The sequence below is a fragment of the Lonchura striata genome, chromosome 3 (assembly GCF_050655825.1).
Source record: "Lonchura striata isolate lonStrDom1 chromosome 3, ASM5065582v1, whole genome shotgun sequence".
NCBI classification, from domain to species: domain Eukaryota; kingdom Metazoa; phylum Chordata; class Aves; order Passeriformes; family Estrildidae; genus Lonchura; species Lonchura striata.
Window position 1 is genome coordinate 29,952,397 of NC_140705.1, and position 20,008 is coordinate 29,972,404.

The following is a 20,008-nucleotide window of genomic DNA, read 5'->3' on the forward strand; positions in this document are numbered from 1 at the left end:
GGTGAGATGCGCCGTGCTTGGTTTGTTGTTACACATCGTGCCGCCTGTCGCTGGGGCTGTTTTACATGGAACCCGTGGTTAAAGAGATTTCCTTCTCTATGCAGTACTTTGGTTTCGTCTGCATGACTGACTTCACTTCTGAAAGGGAACTTTTCTTGCTTTACCCATGTTTAATGTTCTGAGCTCTGCTCAGGTTCAGAACAAATTTGCAGAGGAGTACTAAATTGAATAGATTTTATTGTATGTGTTTAAAAAATTGTGTCAGTATCTGTTGAAGTACGTATGCTGGTATGTGTAACTTAATACTACTGTTAGAAATTAAATTCACTAAGGCCTTAAGACCACAGTACTTGCTCTGATTTACAGCATCAGATTTTAATATTAGTTTCACCTCTATAATCCCTGTCAAATGAGTACCAGGGTCAAATGTAGAGACCAGAAGTGATCTGACCTTAATGTAGTATGAACCCAAAACATATTGAGTTGTGTAAAAGATTTACATTAACTGTGCTTGGAACCGGAGCATGTCCTTAATGGCATAAATTCACAGTCACTGTAGATACAGGTGATGTCAAAATCTAGTGCGATATTCAGACATATTGGAAATGTTTAAAAATGCATTTTCTTCCTATATTTTGATGGTCGTCTTGAATTCATGCGTTTCAAGGAAAACCTGTATGACATGCCGTAAAGTATCATTTTTATAGTAAAGTACTTCTTTACATTCCATAAGCATCTTGTTGTTTTATGAAGGTCAAATACTCATCTGAATATATACATCTATAAATCTAAATATATATGTATATATGCACATAAGTCTGTTATGCAAGTCATAGTGATTGCTGCAAAAAAATTGCGTATTTGTATATCAAGAATAGGCTTCTTGTTTTCTCTCTCAAACATTCAGGAGACAAAGAATCCAGTGAAGTAATTTTATTACTCTTTAAAGTCCTCATTAATGAACAAATGAGATTTAATGAAGGAGTAAGAGACTGGTAGTAGTTTTCATGTGGAGAAACAGAGTGATATTTTAAGTATCAATATCTAACCTTTAGCTATCAATTGTAAGTGATCATATTCATGCTAATACGGCTTGGTTGGCATTGTATTTCAGGCATTCCATTTTGTTGTCAAGTTTAGAACTAAAGAAAAGCTTGTTTCCTTGTGTCTACCAAATGATGTCTTAGTTACTACTCTGGTTGTCAGTCTGAGGATCATAAAAATTCAACTTACAAGAAAACAAGGTAGTTTTACAAGGTCCTGAATAATACACATAGTTTCTTTAAAAAAACTCACAGCAGTAATTGTTACAGAGAAGACCAAAGTAGTGATCCATATTCCATTACAGAAACAGAGCTGATCAGGACACTACTGATCAGGAATGGAGAAACAACCTTAAATGTAGAGGAAAAGGTAAAGTTTATTTTAAACAGTGTTATAATTCACACTGGCAAGAAAAAATGTGAAAAAATAACAAGCTTCTTGGTGGTTATGTTCTGAAGGGGAGAGCAACTTTGTGTAGTTTTAGAGTGGAGAAGAGGCATAGTTATTTTCACTTGAGACAATACTAACTCAATAATAGCAACTTGAGGGCATGCAGACTTTAAAAAGTGATTACAGTTAAGATTGTAGGCTTCTGTAACTTTTGGGCAAGGGAATTTTTTTTTTATTACAGTCGTATTCAAGGAAGACATAGTTGCATTTATTTCCTTTGCAACTCTGTCAGCAATATTTCTTAGAATGCAAGATTGGAATGCTGTTGTATTGAAAGGTCTTGAGATGTTTCAATATTGAAAATTAGTCCTGTACAGGTGTGCCTGTGTGTGTTATCAAGACATTACAATTTAATAGTAATTTCTCTAACTTATGCTACTAAAGAAGTGGTTTTGATTTTTCTTGTATTAACGGATGATTTTATAAAAGGACCTAACCCTATGAAGATGTTTTGGCTCAGTGACTAAAGCAGTGAAATTCTAAGCCATGGTAAGGACAATGGTGTATTCTCAATATGTCATTCTGTGCTGGGCTGTAAGAGATTTGCATCACTGTTCTTTTATTTGCATTGTGTTTGGAACTGTGCAATCATTAAGAGGGATGGGGATTCTTCATTGACTTTGCTTTTTAGCTGTTTCTATAACAACTTTGTGATGTAGTTTCATGGTTTTTAAATTATACTTCTGTATAAAGGATACATCTCTGATATTTACTCAGTCCGTCCTCTGTCACTGCAGCTACTGAACATCATGAAAATTCTTGCTTGACTAAGATTTCAGGGTGGGTTTCTACACTTTTGCATAATGGTTAATCTTGTATTGATCAAGGAAGTGAATATACCAGCAGATAGTAGGCATTCTATTATTATTCTAGCAACTAAATTACAAAAGAAAATATGACTGTTGAAATTTGTGAACCGGCAATATAAATCTGCAATGGTTGTAGTGTAGCAACAATCTTTCAGGGCTAATTCAACCAAAACATGTCTTACTCCCTCTGTCTGCCTCTGAGTCTTCACAGCATTGCTTCTTTTTCATAGCTCTGACAATGTAGTTTCCTATTTCAAAGTCACATAATGAGAGTAAGGTTTGTGATAATAGCAGTCTGTTTCCATGTAAAGAGCATCTGTAAGCCTGACTGGAGCAGTGTGGTTGTGTGTGTTTCCAGTGGCATCTGGTTGCAGCAGTAGGGCTCACGTGGTGACACCGAGCAAAGCAAACGTGCATCCAGCATTAGGTGTTGCTATACCTTAGCTCATATTGGGAAAACCTTTCTACAGCACTTGTATGGAAGGGGAAGTGCACATGTGTGTGTGTGCTGCTGCTGTTACATGAGGGAAAACTACATGAAGACTCTGCTGGGACTGAATGGGGATTACATGTATAAAGTTCGTGTGATATTTGTACAATGATGACGTTGCAGAGGAACAAAGTATTTTGATGTCCAGTATTTTTTTATAAAATAAGAATCAGAATTTCATACAGAAAATCAGTATGTTGTCAAATAATACACTGAGTTGCACGTATATTTTTATATTTAACCCATTTAAGATAGAAATAGAAAAATAGAAATGCTAGTGAAAACAGTTCTGTGTTTGTATAGTTGATCATTGAAATGTCGTTACAGTGAGAGTATGGTTGTGGTAATGGTAAAAGATTAAGCCTTTTCAGTCAAAATTTTTTTCAAATCAATCAGTATAAAAATGGAGTGCCAGAAGAAAAAGAATAAGTCCTTTCAGTTTTAGATTTCAGCCTATCAGTGTTGTTTTGTCTCCATATTTCTGGTTTTATTTTTAAATTATTAGGTGTCACTGCATATTTTGAGGCAGCTTGTGGAATCTTTACTCATGCTGGAGACTATTTTTCTTAACACTGCTAACTTTCACAAATGAGTTCAAGCCTCATAAGCTTTTATGTTTTTCTTAAAAATGGACTTTTAATATCCAATGGTTATTGACTATTATCGATTTCAGTTAATAGAAAATAAATTTGTAACAGTCATTATTGCAGAAGAGGCTTCAAAGGTGCTGTGTGGTTTAGAAGTAAGAGTGATATTTAAAACAAGATTTTTATGTAATTCATAAATTTGAGTATGATGATGCTTCTCTAGCAGAATACTTAAAGACTCCACAATCTGGTTGTCTGTAACATCATTGTTCCTGTTAATTTTAAAGAGAAAGTCATAGGCTTTATTATTTGTCATTGTTTATCATTTTAATTTTCTACATTACTTTTACATATGCTGGAGTACTTCCTACTGTATCTGCCATTGTCACATGTAACACATTTCTTTATCTAACTTTAAATTTGCTGATTTCTTTTTCTGTTTCCATCATTCCGTGCATTTAATTCATTGAAGAGCAAGAGAATTTTAACTCTCCCACAAAAGGTAAATATTTTTGTAATTTTTTACAAATGTTTGGCAACTGTTGATACTGGGTTTTCCTTCATTATACTCCATGTCAATGTATAGGTTTTAGTTAACAGTGTTAACATACAAAAAGGTTGTTTCTCAAATATCTCTATGCTATCTGATGCCCCTCTTTAGAATCTGACAATGGTTTCTCTAATGATTTCTCATGCTCATAATGAAATGCAATATACTGGATGTAACAGAGGTAATAATGATACTTTACATGGGTCAGAATGTGCTTGATTGAGTTAATGTTCACACAAAGATTTAATATTTTTCCTAAAGTCTTCTTGAATTCTGCACAGCACATGCTTTTGGTGAGGCAGCCATGGTCCTTAGGCAGATGTGAAGGAAGTTTCCTAGGTGTGGGCTTAGGAATAGTTAAAAGTGATGGTCAGAAACTATTTTTTTATGCTGAGACAGCCTGAAGAAGAAGCTGTTTTCTATTTGCATGTCAGTCCCATGTCAGAAAGTTACTCCTGTTGTAGGGGAGCTTTTAGGGGCAGATATACAGTGCTCACCTCCTATGAATTTATGCCTGTGACTCCAAAGAATCAGTGAGTTCAAACAACAGGATCTAAAGCTGTCCCACAAAATGAAAACTATAGTCTGTTATGTTTCTATCCAAGCCATATTGCAGAAAAGTCCTATTTTTTTTCCTTTTATCTGAAAGTAGGAATTACTTCAAAATCCAAATGAAGCTTGTAGAGAAAAAAAAAATTTAAAACTCACTCCACCCTTTTAATGTTAAAATCAAAGTACTATGCTATATAAATATTACTAGCACTGATTAACCTTTTCTAACCTTTGTTCCTGAGTCCTGCTCATCTTGGGAAATTCTGGTCTGAATACAGGCTTGGGTGGGTCACAGCCAAACTGTGAGCGGAACTTGAATCAAAGTATTTCCTGCAACTACTTTATTTTTTGAAGGGATGAAAGCTTAGGTAAAAACAAAGCAACTTTTCCACTAGGTCTGAACTCCAACACCCATATCAAATGTTTCCATGATAATGTTAAAAAAAGATTAAAAAGAAATATGTAACTTAGGTGTTAGCAATTATATGTTATTTTTGCAGTGTTTAGAATATACTATGAAATGTCTTAAGAAAGTGCTAAGAGTGGTTATTTCTGTCTCAGTATTTATATTTCTCTCAAACAGGACAGTACAAATCAATCTTACCTGTTTGTTGATTATGCCTCTGTCAAGATTTGGGCTGCAGTGGATATTTTTTTGTTTAAAACAATGGACTTTATGCAGACAAACTAGACTGTCTCTAACAGGTTTGTAAAAGAGCTTGTTTCCATAAGATTTGGATGGATCTGGCTCAATATCTGGGCATGTGTAGAAGGTGGTGGGATATTTACATGCACAGATTCCTCTGGCTCAAGGGACCTGATGGCAGATGAAACCCAGGGGCTAAAAAGAACTGGGCAAAAGGAGAGCAGCCAGATGCATGAAGTGCCAGCAGATCTGGGGGACCATAATTATTAATTTGAACTGATTTACACTAGTAGCCCACTGTAACTTCTTAGAAGAGGTAAAAAGAATAGACAGTAGGTGAATTAGAGATGAGGATGGGGCAGTTACAGGATGTTTTGTAAAAGAATACATAAGTGTGAGGGAGAGCATATACTACAGAAGTGAACAACACTGATCATATGAGTCTGCAACAAAGCAAACATTTGTTCCATATAATCAATGGAAAAGATTGCAATAAAGTCTTCAGCAAATTATGAAAATGCTGACTTTTTTGCTGCCAAAATCAGTGGTTTGTTATTTTGTTGGGTTTTTTTTTCTTCCAAATTATACGAGGTCTGTGTTTGTTTTCTTGTTGTTTCCTTTTACATAGAAGCTTCTCTGTGGATCACCCCTGAAGCTCTTTGAGAAAGAACTGAATGTTGCATCATCCAGTTCAGGTTTCTATATCTTCCTTCTGGACTGAGTTGTGAATCTCAAGATGGCCACCATGCCTCTGTGTGTACTGAGAGATCCAAGCTCATCTCTCAGTTTGAAAATCTAACCGTGTGCCTTGCCCATGCCTGAGTTATAACTGGGAGGAGGTCCAGAGATCTATCATCTCCCATGGAAAGGAAATCCATGCACACAAGCTTGAAGTATGTACAGCAGGTTCTGGTCAGGCAGAGCAGGGTTCAGAACCATCCCCCTTACAATTGGTATGTTGCCATTATTTTTTGAAGTTGTCTACTCAAAGAAGTCATAGCAAGTTCTTCATCTTGGCAACAAATTGATTTTTCGGTGTTACTTACCATATATTTCAGAACATTTATCTGCTCATGATTTTGTATGCTTTTTAAATTTCATGGTAGCGTTTGCTGTGAATTTTTAAGGCCACGAAACCTTTCGAAAAGATAATTTGTGTGTACATACTGCGAAACTCATCCTGAAGGATCAACAGAAATAAACTAGAGACACTCAGTATTATTTCTGAAATGGATCATCCTGGTCCAACACCACTGTGACTTTTCTGTGCCATCTCTGCACTAGAGAATTCTCCTATCCAAAACTTGTTGCTGCTTTATTTCCTTGCCTTTGTTATGGACATAAGTTCTGCCTAGTTTCTTCCTCAACTGCCACTTCTCAAACCAGATTTTTTAAAATTATTTCATATATAATTCCTCAAACCAGATAGTTTTTATTCCCCTGATTCCCATTCACAGAGGATCTAAGTTGCTCAGACAGATTAATCTCCTAGATTTTGTTGTGTAGAAAGTCTGTGTATCTGCTTCTTGATGGCAGTACAGCTGTAGCTGTTTGTCACTGCTCAACCTTTCTTCTTAATATGAAGACTGAAACTGAAGAATAGATCATACCTCTCTTGTCTTCTGGAATAAGTGCAGTCCTCTGTTCCCTTGCCTGAACTTGAACTGGTTTGCCCCAGAAGCATTGTTATTATGAGATAAATTTTAATTCAGCTTACTTTTCAGTAAATTTTTACTTTCTTATGTAAGAAATATTTGTGTTATTTTAGACTTCTAGACCTTTTCTCTTAAAGTTTGCATCATAAAGGATGGATGTGTGATATATTCTGGAGTTACAGCTATCTGAAATCTTGATGCCAATTTCTTCCTGTTATGTAGCTTACTCTGGCATTAATAGTGCAGGTAAGACTTGGAGACTTTCCAAGTCATACTGTTTGCCTGCACTTCCTCTTTCTGTCTTGACTATCTGGAACAGAAATATGAAGTGCCTCAAGAGAGGAGTCTGCATTTGTTGCAGACTTCATCATTACTGAAAATGGTATGGCCAGTGCTAAGACATCCATAAGTTTTCAACCATCTGGTAGTTTCTACCATCATAGTCTGGCTATTAGTTTGAATCACAGACCATGTAATGTCACCAGTCATTCTGGCATTGAGCCTGTATGTGGCTTGGAGCAAGAATGTCCTTTTAGAAAGGTATTTTCACTAATGAATGCAAGGGATGGAAATTTGTTCTTGGGCTTAATCGCCTGACTTTTTAAAGCTCTATCTTATTACTTATCTGACTTGCCTACCCTTTTTTGAAATGTATGAAGGGATTCTTATTAGATGTTATTTATTGACAAAATACACTGTTTTCCAAAATTTTGAGAATGCAGCAATATGAAAGAGGTGGATATATAAAGAGTTAGACCTCAGGAATAAGAAAACTAGAACTAGAGAAGGCAGTTACAGCATTTTTGTGGTTTCTTGCTAGTTCATCACTGCTGCCTGTTATACAATCCTTATTTAAATGATCCCACATAAGTTTCATACATTATGCTGTTAGCCTATTAGATGGCACCATGGTTTGAGGCATCATGTAATTTGGGAATTTTTGCATCTAGCATGGGGTTTAGACTCCCTCTTAAACCTTAAAGAGAGAACTTTATACCTTAAAATTACTTCTGTTTCTTTTGAACTGGCCACTACTATTAATGCTGCTTTTGTAGCTCTCAATGACTTTCACAGGTTTGGTTTGTTGTTGATACTAATGCAAGTTTAATTTCTTTTAAAGTCCTATTTCTTGAATTGTTAGATTCATATTCTATGGATAACAGAACTATGCCATATGACACATTCTGTCAAGAAAGATTTTATTAAAGAAAAAAAGGAAAACTTTATTTGCCCTACTACATCTGATATATTAGTATAGTACATTGATTATTGTTGCATTATTTTGTACATAATTGAAAAGGTAGCATATATTCTAAACATTTAGGATTCTAGCCAGTTCTAACGTCTCCCTCAGTTAAACATCATTTAGGGGTTGAAAAGGAATGCAACTAGCACATAAAATCTTAGTAAACAGGTGAAGTCTTAAAAATATTAAGTTTTTATCTCCTTTAATAAAAAACAACTGTTAGTCTGTCATAATTTTATTTGAGGGTAGGCAAGCTGAAAATATGATTTGTAGCTATTTTCTTTTGTTTATTCCATGCCTCTTTCAAGTAGTGTCTTACAGATTTGCGTATTTTAGACTAACCCCAGTTTTATTGCTGAGTACGATGCTATACACTATGGAATGGTCCCTCTGGTCAGTTGGGGTCACCTGTCCCACCTTTTTCTTCTCACAGCCCACTTGGGGACAGGGGGAAGCCAGGACAGGGCAGGGGACTGCAGCATGAGGAACAGAGAAGGCCTTGGTGCTATACAAGCAATGCTCAGAATTGCTAAAACACTGGTGTGTTCTCAACACTTAGTCACAACTAGAAGAACAGGCAGCTCTGAAGAAATCTACCTCCATCCCAGCCAGTCCCAGTACACCTGGGATTACAGGAGTCAGATGGGTTTATAAATAGATTAATGGAATTGAAATACAACATTTTGATTCCATTCATATGTCTGTCTTTTCTCTCCTGCATGGCTTGATTGTTTACGTACCTCATTGTTGTTAACCTTCACGTGGTTTTTTAGTAGTAAGCTTTGGCTATAAAGTTGCACTCTTTATTTAAATGGTCTGATCAATGAGTTCTCTCAATTACTTTTACACTGAGTGATCTCACATCTGAATTATCAGCCCTTTAAGACATGAGAGTTACAGCTCTTTGAAGTGTGACTTCTGAGACCAGAGAAAAGCATGTTGACACAACTGATATTGATTGTAGTTGTACCACTATTTTGAGGCACTTATGGTAAATCTTCATTTTTTAAATTCTAGAGCCACTCTAGAGTTGAAAGGTCTTGGGATTACAGTGCTTTGATCTGTAAATTACTGTGTAGTTCTACCTCTCAAGACCTCCAGGAAAAGCACTCTGTAAACAGTGATGTCCTAAAAGAAAGTAGATCCAAATTTTTCTAAGGCTACATACTTTTTTGTCAAGTTTTTTTTTTACCTGTGGTAACCAGCCATGTTCCAAAAAAGCAATGTGATCATATGGTGTTGTTACCTATGGTTGTTGCAGTTTTGCTAATGTGCTTTGCTCCTGTGTTAGACTATTTTGCTTCTCATGATTAACATGTAAAGGTTTTTCCAAAGCCACTAGTCAGGCAGATAAAATTTTCCATCACACAACTGAGCTACATTCAACATATGCTCAGATGTGCATGGTAAATAAAGCTAGAAACAACACAGTTGGATTTTCTAGAGTAGGTTCATGCAACTGAATGCTTAGAAATAAGTTCACAGCTAACTGGTGCTCAATTACATTTTACTTCACGCACAAAATAAAATTTCTCCATTAGAGAATTTAGATTTACTTCACAGTCCTCATTAATTGTTCTCACATTCTTTGATATAGTCATATATATATATAAAGGAAAACCAGTAAATAAATGTGTTAAGCTTAAGGATTTAAGCATAACAAAAATCAAGAATTACAGAATTAAGATTGAGTCTTGACTGAAGTAACAACCTCTGAAATAGCATTAAATTACATAATAGAATATTCTTTCCTGGGTATAATAAGTAATACAGGGTAACATATCATATATATTATTTAGTATAGCATACAGTTGACAGGTTAAAGGACCTAAAATTCACACAATGAAAGAGTTATGTTTAGAGTAACTCTAATCTGTGCACCATCACATGTAGGGTTAAATTTTTAAAGGGGTCTCATTTTTTCCCTCTGATTTCATATCCTCAGTCTATTTTATGCACGTATGATAGGATTAAGATACCCTCTTTTTTTACTTCAGTCCCTAATTGATCTATCTTAATCCTTTCATATCTGTCCTTAAAATAAGAGGCCATCTTTAAAAATTTCACCTAAAGTGCTCAATTTTGCCTTCAGATACCTCCATGCAACTTCCATTGAAGTAATTGGAGCTGTGCCTGCATATCTGATGGTGGAACTGGACTCATTGCAATTAAGGTACACCTTTACTGGCATAATTAGTCATCTGGAATAATTGCTGGGCCCAGTGTGACATTCTGCTTGTGCAGAATTTGCTAGATTGGACTCTATGGGAGACTGAAGATAATGCTAACTTTATTCCATGCCTTACATTTCTAATTGTAGCAGAAGTTTAATGTAGTTTGTTGTATCTAATTTTCTTATTTTTAAATAAGAAATGTGAAAGGAATTCACAACGATGCCTTTGTCTATATTTTCATACCCAACCAGCACACAGATATTCTGTCATTTCCACGAACATGTTACAAATGGTATGTGCAGGCACAATTGTGATTTGTGCAGTAGCTTATAGATGAAAATATTCAATCCTGAGTAGTGCTTTGTTTTTTTTTTTTATTTTGGCCTTGTATCTTTGTGCTGGCAAAGCGCAGACAAATAAATCTGCAAATAATTCCACAGTGTATAACTAACAGCATAAAAACCACACATGAAAACTTTAATACCTCTTAATTGAAAATACATAGAGTACTTATCCTCCAGTAATTTAAAATTATCTGTGTTTTGTGATTGCAAGTTGATTACAGGCAGCTTTAATATAGGTGTCTCTCTCCTGTCACTGGTCTGGGGAGGGGCTCTTTGACTTATAAGAATAGTGGTTTTGTAGAATAATAGAAATCCATGGTTGGCACAAAAGCAGAAGATTTTGTGGAGGTTGCCTCAAAATTAAATTTGTGACACATAAAAAATTTCAACTTAAAAAAGTTTTTCTGAGATGCTATAACCTGTTAAACCACAATGAACATAGCGAATACTCCTGTGATTTAGAATAGTTGCTGATAAATATTTGGGTATAGTTCTAGAACTGTTAAAAAGCTAGTTTTCATGGTATTGATGTTACCTGCATTGCTTTGAATTTAAAATGCTACAAAGTTTAAGAATAGCAGAATATCTAGATCCCCCTGAAATTATTTGCTACCACAAAGGTTAAGTTACTTGGAGGAAGCTCTGGCCCAGGGTTGTTTACAGCACTCTCTCTGTTAGTGCATGATTGTCTGCCTGTGGCAGGCACAGCCAGTATGAATTGCCATAACTTGTTCAAATTGAAGATTATGCTCTTTATAACACCACAACTCCTTGAATGTCCAAGATATCTGTTTTTAAAGAAACACTGCTATATGGAAGTTGAAAACAAAAGAACAAATAATTATTTGAAGTAAAGGTGATCATTTCAGAACAAAGTAGTGATTTTAAAGGAGGTCTTGTTAAAAAAACCCAAACTACTAGAAAAGGACTGTTGTTTTGACATGACTGATTGAATGGAGAAATTATTCTTCTCAAATAGTCTTAGCTATGTTTCAAAATCGTAGGAGTTATTAATTTAAAACAAATGTTAATACCTGTTTCACGCATTACTTCTTAGAATGCTACTGTAATATTTTCTACATTTAAAAAACCACATGCTTAGATGATCATGGATTTACATCCCCTGCATCTAGAATATTTAACAGGTGTAACATTCAGCCTGCCACCTAAATTTTTTCACTCTTTTCATATCTGTTGCACCAGCTTGATTATGTGTAGAAATTGGGATGTCTGCCCATTTTCAGGTAAAGACTCTTGCAATGAAAGTGGTTGATTTCTTGACATTAGTGTTCCTTTGTTCTGTGCTTACACCCTGCTTGTTCTACATGTGTGTACATTTCTTTGTTTTGTTGAAATGGAAATAAGCTAAAATTGTTGCTAAACCATTTGTTTTCCCCAAAACTTTTTCTCTATTTTTAATTGATTTTCATTGTGTGTTTTTGCAGCAAGCTTAGTAGTGGAGGAGCGAACGAGACAGATGAAAATGAAAGTGCACCGTTATAATCAGACATCAGGGTCTGGTTCTAGCCAAGAACATGAGCGTGAGCAATATACCAAGGTAAAGTCAGTAGTCTTGGAATGGTATTTTGGCTTGAAAACTGAAGGCATAAACTTGTTTATTTAAAATATTATATAACCTTCAAGAACACTGTATTTTAAATCCTGACAGAAATGTCTTCAAGTAATTGCTTTTTAGCAGTATTTTTGCCCCCATCTGATGTGGATTAGAGTTAGTAATTGACATCAACTAAAATGAATCTGTCAAAAAAATGCTTAAAAACATCAAGAAATATTTTCAGAAAGAAAAATTTCAGTAAAGAAAGAATGTTCAACAGCTGTTAAAAAGAAACATCACATCTAACTTAGGAAGTCCTCAGACTTCCAATCCCTGGAGTTTGGAAAAGTAAACCATGAAAAAGTAATTTGGCCCTTGTTGCTGTCTGATGTGTAGAGAACTAGAAAGAACTAGATCCAATCCCATGCAGATATTTTCATATTTGTATCATGTTTTTGCATCCTAATAATGTTAATTTCCTTTCTTGAGGTACATACTGATGACTTCGATTTCCTTTTCTAATAAAAGCATAAAGAGTTTCTGTGATAATGGAATATATTGAAATTATGTTAACGAAGTTGTGTAGAGGGATTTTGTTTTATTGATAAAGCTAAAATGGCAGTTCATAACTTTGTAATTTAAACTGTATAGGGTTCCAAGCAAACTGATGAAAATGTCTTGCACATCTTCACTCCTGCTTACAATTCAAGCTGTGAGGAGCTGGATGCTCCTGGAGATACAGGTTAAAATAATGTATAAGTGAGGTACTCATCTAAAGCAAAACCACAAATTTACTTAGGAATGGTTAAATGGGAAATTTGGCAGATAACTTTTAATATTTAACAGATTTGAAGGATTGGTTCAAGACCTTGTTGTTGTAAAATATGCAGACAACTTTAGTAAGAATTTAAATGAACAATTCTCAAAAGGAAGAGAAACAAGGCTTTAGGTCCTCAAAGGCCAAATTGTAGGATATCAGTGCTGTTAAAAAAACTTAACAGCTGGGGTGGAAATTTCCTATGAGATCCTCTATCAGAAGCAGGAATTTGTTTCATTAGAACAGCTCATTTGCTATTGGATTTGCTGTTACCTTCAAAAGAGATCCACTCAGGGCAAGAGGGCATGACGCAGTGCGTTTCACTTAACAAGGTAGGAAAAAATAGTCATAATAGAGTTAATAAAATTTTCATTAGAGAGAGGTAATATGCAATCTGAAGAGTTTTGCCAGGATGACCAAAGAGCTTTGTTCAGAGTCAGAGGCCAGGTTTCTGAGTCAGATTATATGTGCTTACAGATTGATTGAAATTTTTGTATTTTTCATTTTGAAACATATTTTTTGATCCTAATTCTAATATTTATGATAGCCATTGTTTTGGCCCTCAATATGCTTTTCTTATTTGATTAATGTAGATCCAATGTATGGTTAAATAGTTGTTAGAAAACATCAACCTGCAATGTTCCAAATTTATCCTTAAAACCTTGAGCTTTTCAGGATCTTCTTTTGGTTTTAAATGCATGTGGAAATCAAAATGGAAAGCATGATGAGTACTAAATCCAAAAAACACTGATATTATTCTATTCAGAATTCTGCTTCATTCCACTATGGTGATAGTCATCACTTTAAAAATGTTACCAAAGTTAACCTTATGCTACTGTCTTTCTCTATCCTGAGAAATGGTGAAAGAATCAAGAAAATAACCGAGACAGATGAAGATTTGTACATTTAAAAATGTTGTACGTTATATCACCTCTTGTGGTAAAGCTGATGACTGAGACTTCTCAGAATCAAAGAATGCACCCAATCTCTGCTGCCAAAATTTGGTAAAAGTCTTCAAAAGCTGCAGAAACAAGACTTTAATTTTTAAGAAAAAATATTAAGTGGCATAATAAGCATTCTGGAATAGAGAAAAATAAATATTAACTGACTATTAAAGAAATAGCAATTGCAAGTAGAGTTTTTGTCTCTTTAATCAGAATGCTTCTTTCTTTCCCAAATAGCAGTGTTTGCCCACTGCTCTAGAAAATAAATATATTTATTAATTATACTGTGCTGAACATTGGGAGAATAGTCCATTCTGCATTTCAGAGCAATCAGCTCACATGGATTTGATTCTTCCAGTATTTTTGCATTTGCAAATATGCTTATTACATATGAAATTCTCTAAACCATTCAGAAATTTTTCTTCTGTATGGGACTGTATCTTATTTGCAACAGTTAATTATGCATATACAAAATAATTCCTGAAAGTTAAATAAGTTTTCTTTTAAACAGAGATATTGTAATTGGTCCTTTGCTATTTTCAGTCAATTTTTGATGCATTACAGTTTTGGAATTTCTCCCACTCAGTTTCCCAATTTTCTAGTTTCAGTAAGCAAGAATTAGTTTTCCAAACATGCACTATGCAGGTTTCCATTTTGAACATCCATTAATGGATTTTAAATAGGTAACTGCCCTGAAACATTTGTGTACATCTCCATGGCTGTTCCACTCTGTTTTGAGACTTTCAAAGAGTTCACATCCTTATTTCCTCCAAGTGCAGCAGAAAGACTCCACAATTTTTTTGCAACAAAAAGTTTAAAGAAGAGCTTTAAACATCTGCCTTCTTTCTTATATAAAGGTGAGGCTGTAGTGGCTAGTGTGCACATATTTGTGCTGTTTCAGTTCTTGAGAGGATCAAAACATTTGGTGGCATAATTCTGGATTTGCACAGAGGTGAATTACATTGTAACTCAATTAGCCTCTTAATTCAAAATACAGTAAGATTTTTTATTCCAGATGCCACATACAGCACACAAACACCATGCTTGCAGCTGCTCTGGCTTAACATTTTTTTAGAAGTTCTGTTTATTCAAGAGAGTTACTGATTAGAACACTGTAGTATGTACTTTAAAAGGATATCACTCTATATTTAGATGCACTACCAACTTAAGACTGTATGTGATTGAAAAGCATTTAGCTTTAAAAGTGTAATCACGGCATTTGTTCAGAGGCACTGTGGATTACTCTGTCTTTACTCTTATGTATTAACACTTAATGTCTAAACCCAGGGGCTGGGTAGGATACTTGGGCTAATAGGAGGCTGATTATGTTAAGTTCTACATCATACTGGCTAAGGCATCTAGGGCTATATATAGAAAATGCTTTTGGACATAGATGTGGCATCTTCTTTTGGTCCCCTTCACCCACCTTGAAGAAAAAAATCTTTAATGTATGTCATATTAAGATGGCAGTCACTCCAGTACTAGCTGGATATCACAAAATTTAGCGAGTTCTATTCATTTGACCTGTGGGCTTCACTGCAGTTTCCTCATGGTTTGACTTGCTCATTTTTACTGTTCCCTGCTTGGAAGTTGAGCAGTGTTCATAGGAGTTGGATACAACTGTAGGAAGAGTTCTTTAGACTCACTGGTTCTTAGAGGCCTCTGGACTATGGCGTGAGCTACTCCTAAGACAGAAGCTGGTGGGAGTCAATGGTGAGTCCTGAACACCCTAAGGTGCTCCCTGCTAACTGCTGGACTGTGAATGCCATCAGCATTCAGAGGAACCCCATGTGAGCAATCATATAACTCAAAGTGCTTTGTGCAGGATTCAGTGTTTTCTGAAAAAAATTCCCCATTAGACTGCCTCAAAAGATAGCTGTGATCTCAAGACTTGTGTAAGTCCCTGGAAGAATCTGTGCATCTGGTCTGTGTTTCTCTTTCCTCACATTAATGAACTCATTTTAAACCCATTTTATTTTCTCATTTAATTTCCTCATTTTAAGCACATAATGAGGTATATATTTGTCAAGTTTAGTCACCTGAGGCTTTTTTTGCAGTCAAAAGACAGCACACTCATTTAATTTTCAAAGCTCTGAATTCTTGTATTCTTCATGGTTTTGGGAGTTAAATCTAGGAATATACTTTCATACCTTTCATTAATATGAAAGATAATCCAGTTATAATGGACTGTTAAATTACTTCTATGATGTGTCTTATAATCAGTAAAATTGCTAACATTGTTAGTCACGAAGGAGCTGTAAAATTATTTGTGAAATACACTCTTTTAGCTTGTGTCTATGCTCTTCCCATTGATGTTAACACATCTGCAGCAGCCCCCTGAATAATCAGGCTAGTCCAGAGATCCGAGCCTGTGAGGGGAGGAATATCAGGAGATAGTAAAGATTTCCAAATGAGGCTCTTACCCTGAGATATGTTGGTTCAGCTCTCTTTATTCTGTGATGTCCTAGGGTTAAAAGAGGGGCAAAAGAGGACGAACAGGAAATGTCAGGGGTCTATATAGACTTTGGACAGGGTGGGCTCCTCTGTCTCTCTGCTAACCCCGTTGGGGCAGGAAGGAGGGGTCCAGGGATATCTTGATCAGAGTCACAGGGTCCCGGGGAAGGGGGAGTGGAGTGCTCATGAGCTCACTGTAACACAGTTCATCATACCCCATTTTTCTCCTTTTGCTGGTGAGCAAGAAGCCACAGCTCCAGAGGTGGTAAAGTGAATGGAAGAACTGCATTCCAGCTGTTTGTAGATGTCTGTTTTTGTAATGCAGGCAAGGAAAGCACAGATATTTTCAGCATTTAAAACTAGCTGCTATTAATTTTTAAAAAAACAGACCTACTTTTTAGTAATTGCTATTGAAGTTGCTGCAAACTTCAGCGACTCGTCTAATGTGATGAATAGTACACTTTGGAAAAGAAATGTTGCATAAGCTTTAAGATATAGAGTTGAAAGAGAAGTGGTTGCCCTGAAAATATACTTCATTTTGAAGCTTCAAAACGATGTAATGTTTAAATGTAAAATGTCGGGGAAACTTCTCGCAAATATATGTGCGGTTTCAAAGAGCAGCAGTTTTTCACTTTACAGTAGAACTTTATCATATTATTTTTGAGCCCATTTGGAAACCTCCATTGCAGGTACCATATAAGAGGATCTTAGCCCATGTTATTTTTCTTCTGAATTATACATTCAGGTGTATTGTAGCAGTAAAATCTCATTTTAATGAGCACTGCCTTGTGGAATAGTGCTATTTACTTCTCTCTGTATTTGAAGGGAAAAAAGGGTAACTTCAAAATTGCCTTAATTTTGTTCATCTGTTAGCTGAGATGCCTATCAGATTGTATCAGAGATAGGTAGGAAATCAGTAGGAAAACTTGTACACTTCCTGTAGAAATTGGTGAATTAATTAGAAGCAGCAGGTATAAGAAGGAAAAGCTAAATCCAGAAGTAGTAGTAGTAAAATATAACTCTGTAGTACTCAGCATAAATTTTCAGTGTCACTACTTTTGTGCTAATCTCTGTTTCTGGAGAAAGAAGGCTTTCAGTTTCCTGGGAATCACAGGCCTGGCATACAGCATAAAGGGATAGGAAAAGCTCAGCCATGCCATGAAAATCTCATTTAGGAAGGGATGCTCCATGTTTTTTGCAGTAGCTGTGTGATTGCAATACAAGGAAAGTAGAAGATATGGATTCAGTTTTTCCTTTATGTCCCTTCTCAATGTAAAATTCTCTGTTTACCAACATATGTAAAACTGTCTTTTAAGCCAGTCTGATATCTACAAAACAATTCAATTTTTCAGACTGCTTGACTATTGGGAGCAAAGCAGAGTGAGAGTATTTATGTAGCCCCTACTTACAGGATGATACCTAGGCTGAAAACCCCTGCACCAATAAATAGTTTTTATATTGATACTGAACAGTCAGTTGATGAGGTTGAATATCTAAAAAGCCACTGATGCACAAACTGGGCTTCTAACTTCTCTCCCAGTATTCTAAGCAGTAAGTTGCACTACCATGCTTGATGCTCTCTTGCCTCTCCCCATCTTTCCCAGCCCACCTAGATATGCCATGAAAGGTGGAACAAATTCAGTACAAGTGAAACAGAGGGTCTTTTTCAATACATACCCTGCCCACCTGTTGAATTATAAGTTGAATGCTAACAGCCAGACTCAGGTGTGGCTTGGAACAAAGACCAGCAGCCAAAACCTCCCTCAATACGTAGAAGAAAGGCTTCCAGCAGGCAGCTTCCAGAAGTCACTGCATCTGGGCTTGGTGCTTCTCTGGTGGGGGAGTCTGCCTTCTCCAGCAGCACGTCCTGGTTGCTCAGGAACCACCTAAGTCTTCTACCACTGCACTGTGTCCACTCTCAAACCAAAGGCCACAAAGAGAATATGGACTTTTTGGTGAGGGAGAGAAGTAATTGGACATTATAATTACAGAGAGAAGAAGTCAGATTGTCTTCAGCAAATACAAATAAATCATGGAGGTATTTCTGAAGCAGTTTGCTACTATACTTAAGAAAACTGATGCATTTGAGATAGATTGCTTGGTTATATTTTAAACAAAGAATTTTTGAAACCTCAACTTCAAAGGAATAATTTTTAGATATAATCTTAATATATGGGATGGGTGAAATCCCTATTTCACTGAAATCACCAGAAATTTTATTATTTGAAGGGATGATTTTACAGATTGCAAATCTGTTTAGGTCAGTAGAAAGCCAGATCATTCCATGTGTTGAGATGGTTTTCATATTTTTACATGTCTCATTTAGAGTAGCTTGAAGGATTCTTTAGGAATTCTTTAGGTATTTTGCATAAAACATCATGTCTGACTTGAGACTGGGGCAGTTTAACTTACACTGGAGAGAACTAACCATTCCATTTTCTAGCCTCTGAATGTTTGTATTTACCCTAAGTAAAAATTTTTCAAACTTGTATTCTTGCTTTGAATATTTTTTAGACTTTAGAAGGAAAACATGATATCCTATTATGAAATAAGTCCAATAATAATTAGTATGCTTTGTGTTTCCATTTTGGAATTACCGTTTTATCTTGCAGTCTGAAGGATAGCAATCAGCAAAATTGTTTAACAGAGTCTACAAACCATTAACAAAAGGTGATATTAATGAACATATTAGCATATCTCACCCCATTGGGCATTTATATTCCATAAAGTCACAAGTCACTTGCAAAGAGAACTGATAAATTCCTGTGTAGTTGAAAGTATTTTTGAATATCACAGTACTTGATGTACCTTTCTGTTGCCCGTTTTCTTAAAGTTGCCTTTAATAAACCAGAGCTTAGTCTCCTGCAGATGTTTTTACACAGCCACTGTAAGGTCCTCACAGGTCCTCGCAAACTGCTTAGAGTTTCTGCTAAACAGTGTTCTAATGCACACCTGAGAAATACAGTGAAACAGTAAATTTATGTAACCTCCATTTGTCTTGTAGATTTCTGTATTTACAATTGGAGCTTAGAATTGCTTTACTCCTTCCCCTTCTCTACTCCTAGTGACTTCCTCATTTTATGTTCAATGTTTTACCAAGAGGTTTCCAAGTGTGCACTGGTGCAAGATAAGGTAAACCTGGCTTAAGGAAAGGAGACCTGATACATCCATCTGTACAAACTCAAGCTTGTGTTTGCCAGGATTTGAAATTAAGTCATGGCATTTGTTGAGTGGCTCAGCCAGAAGCCCAGTCCCAAGTCAGAGTTTGTATATTCACAGTCAGCCACAGATTTGTGTATTATTCATAAACAAACTTTTATCACTTGTAATTTTACAGAGCACAGATCTGGCAAATGAACTCCCTAGAGTCTCATGTCAAAAACTGCCTAGTGATCCTATGTTTTAATAGTTTTCCCATAATATACCATGGGAAGAATGCCACTGGTTTAGTTGCTTTCCAGCCAAGAGTACCTTCCTGTAATGACAGTGAGTTTTAGTTTTGTGAGCCTGAAAACTATTTGGTCCTCATATCTGTGTGAATGAAAGTTTAGGTAAGTGTGACATTGCAAGGGTTGAAACTTCCCTTTGCACCTCTGACTGATGATATGAGCAATAAGAGCATTATGTAAGTGTTGGTGTCACAGCTGATTTGAAAAGTGAAGTAACTTCTATGTCTGTTCACATATTCCTC

The 20,008-nt window shown here is 35.8% G+C and overlaps 1 protein-coding gene across 25 annotated transcripts in view; it reads left to right on the forward strand.

The window, feature by feature from the left end:
- RIMS1 (regulating synaptic membrane exocytosis 1) overlaps positions 1–20,008 on the forward strand; it is a 301,823-nt gene that overhangs the window by 223,215 nt on the left and 58,600 nt on the right. For 14 of the 25 annotated variants that reach the window (XM_085574729.1, XM_085574734.1, XM_085574735.1 and 11 more), the window contains 2 exons: positions 3,853–3,882; positions 11,993–12,105. The exons of 1 other annotated variant lie outside the window; for it this stretch is intronic. In XM_085574729.1, the coding sequence (XP_085430855.1) occupies positions 3,853–3,882; positions 11,993–12,105 (143 nt within the window). Of the gene's footprint in view, positions 1–3,852; positions 3,883–3,956; positions 5,188–10,121; positions 10,203–11,992; positions 12,106–20,008 lie in introns of those variants that run through there. 10 more of the 25 variants (XM_085574744.1, XM_085574732.1, XM_085574745.1 and 7 more) reach the window with 3 other exon arrangements.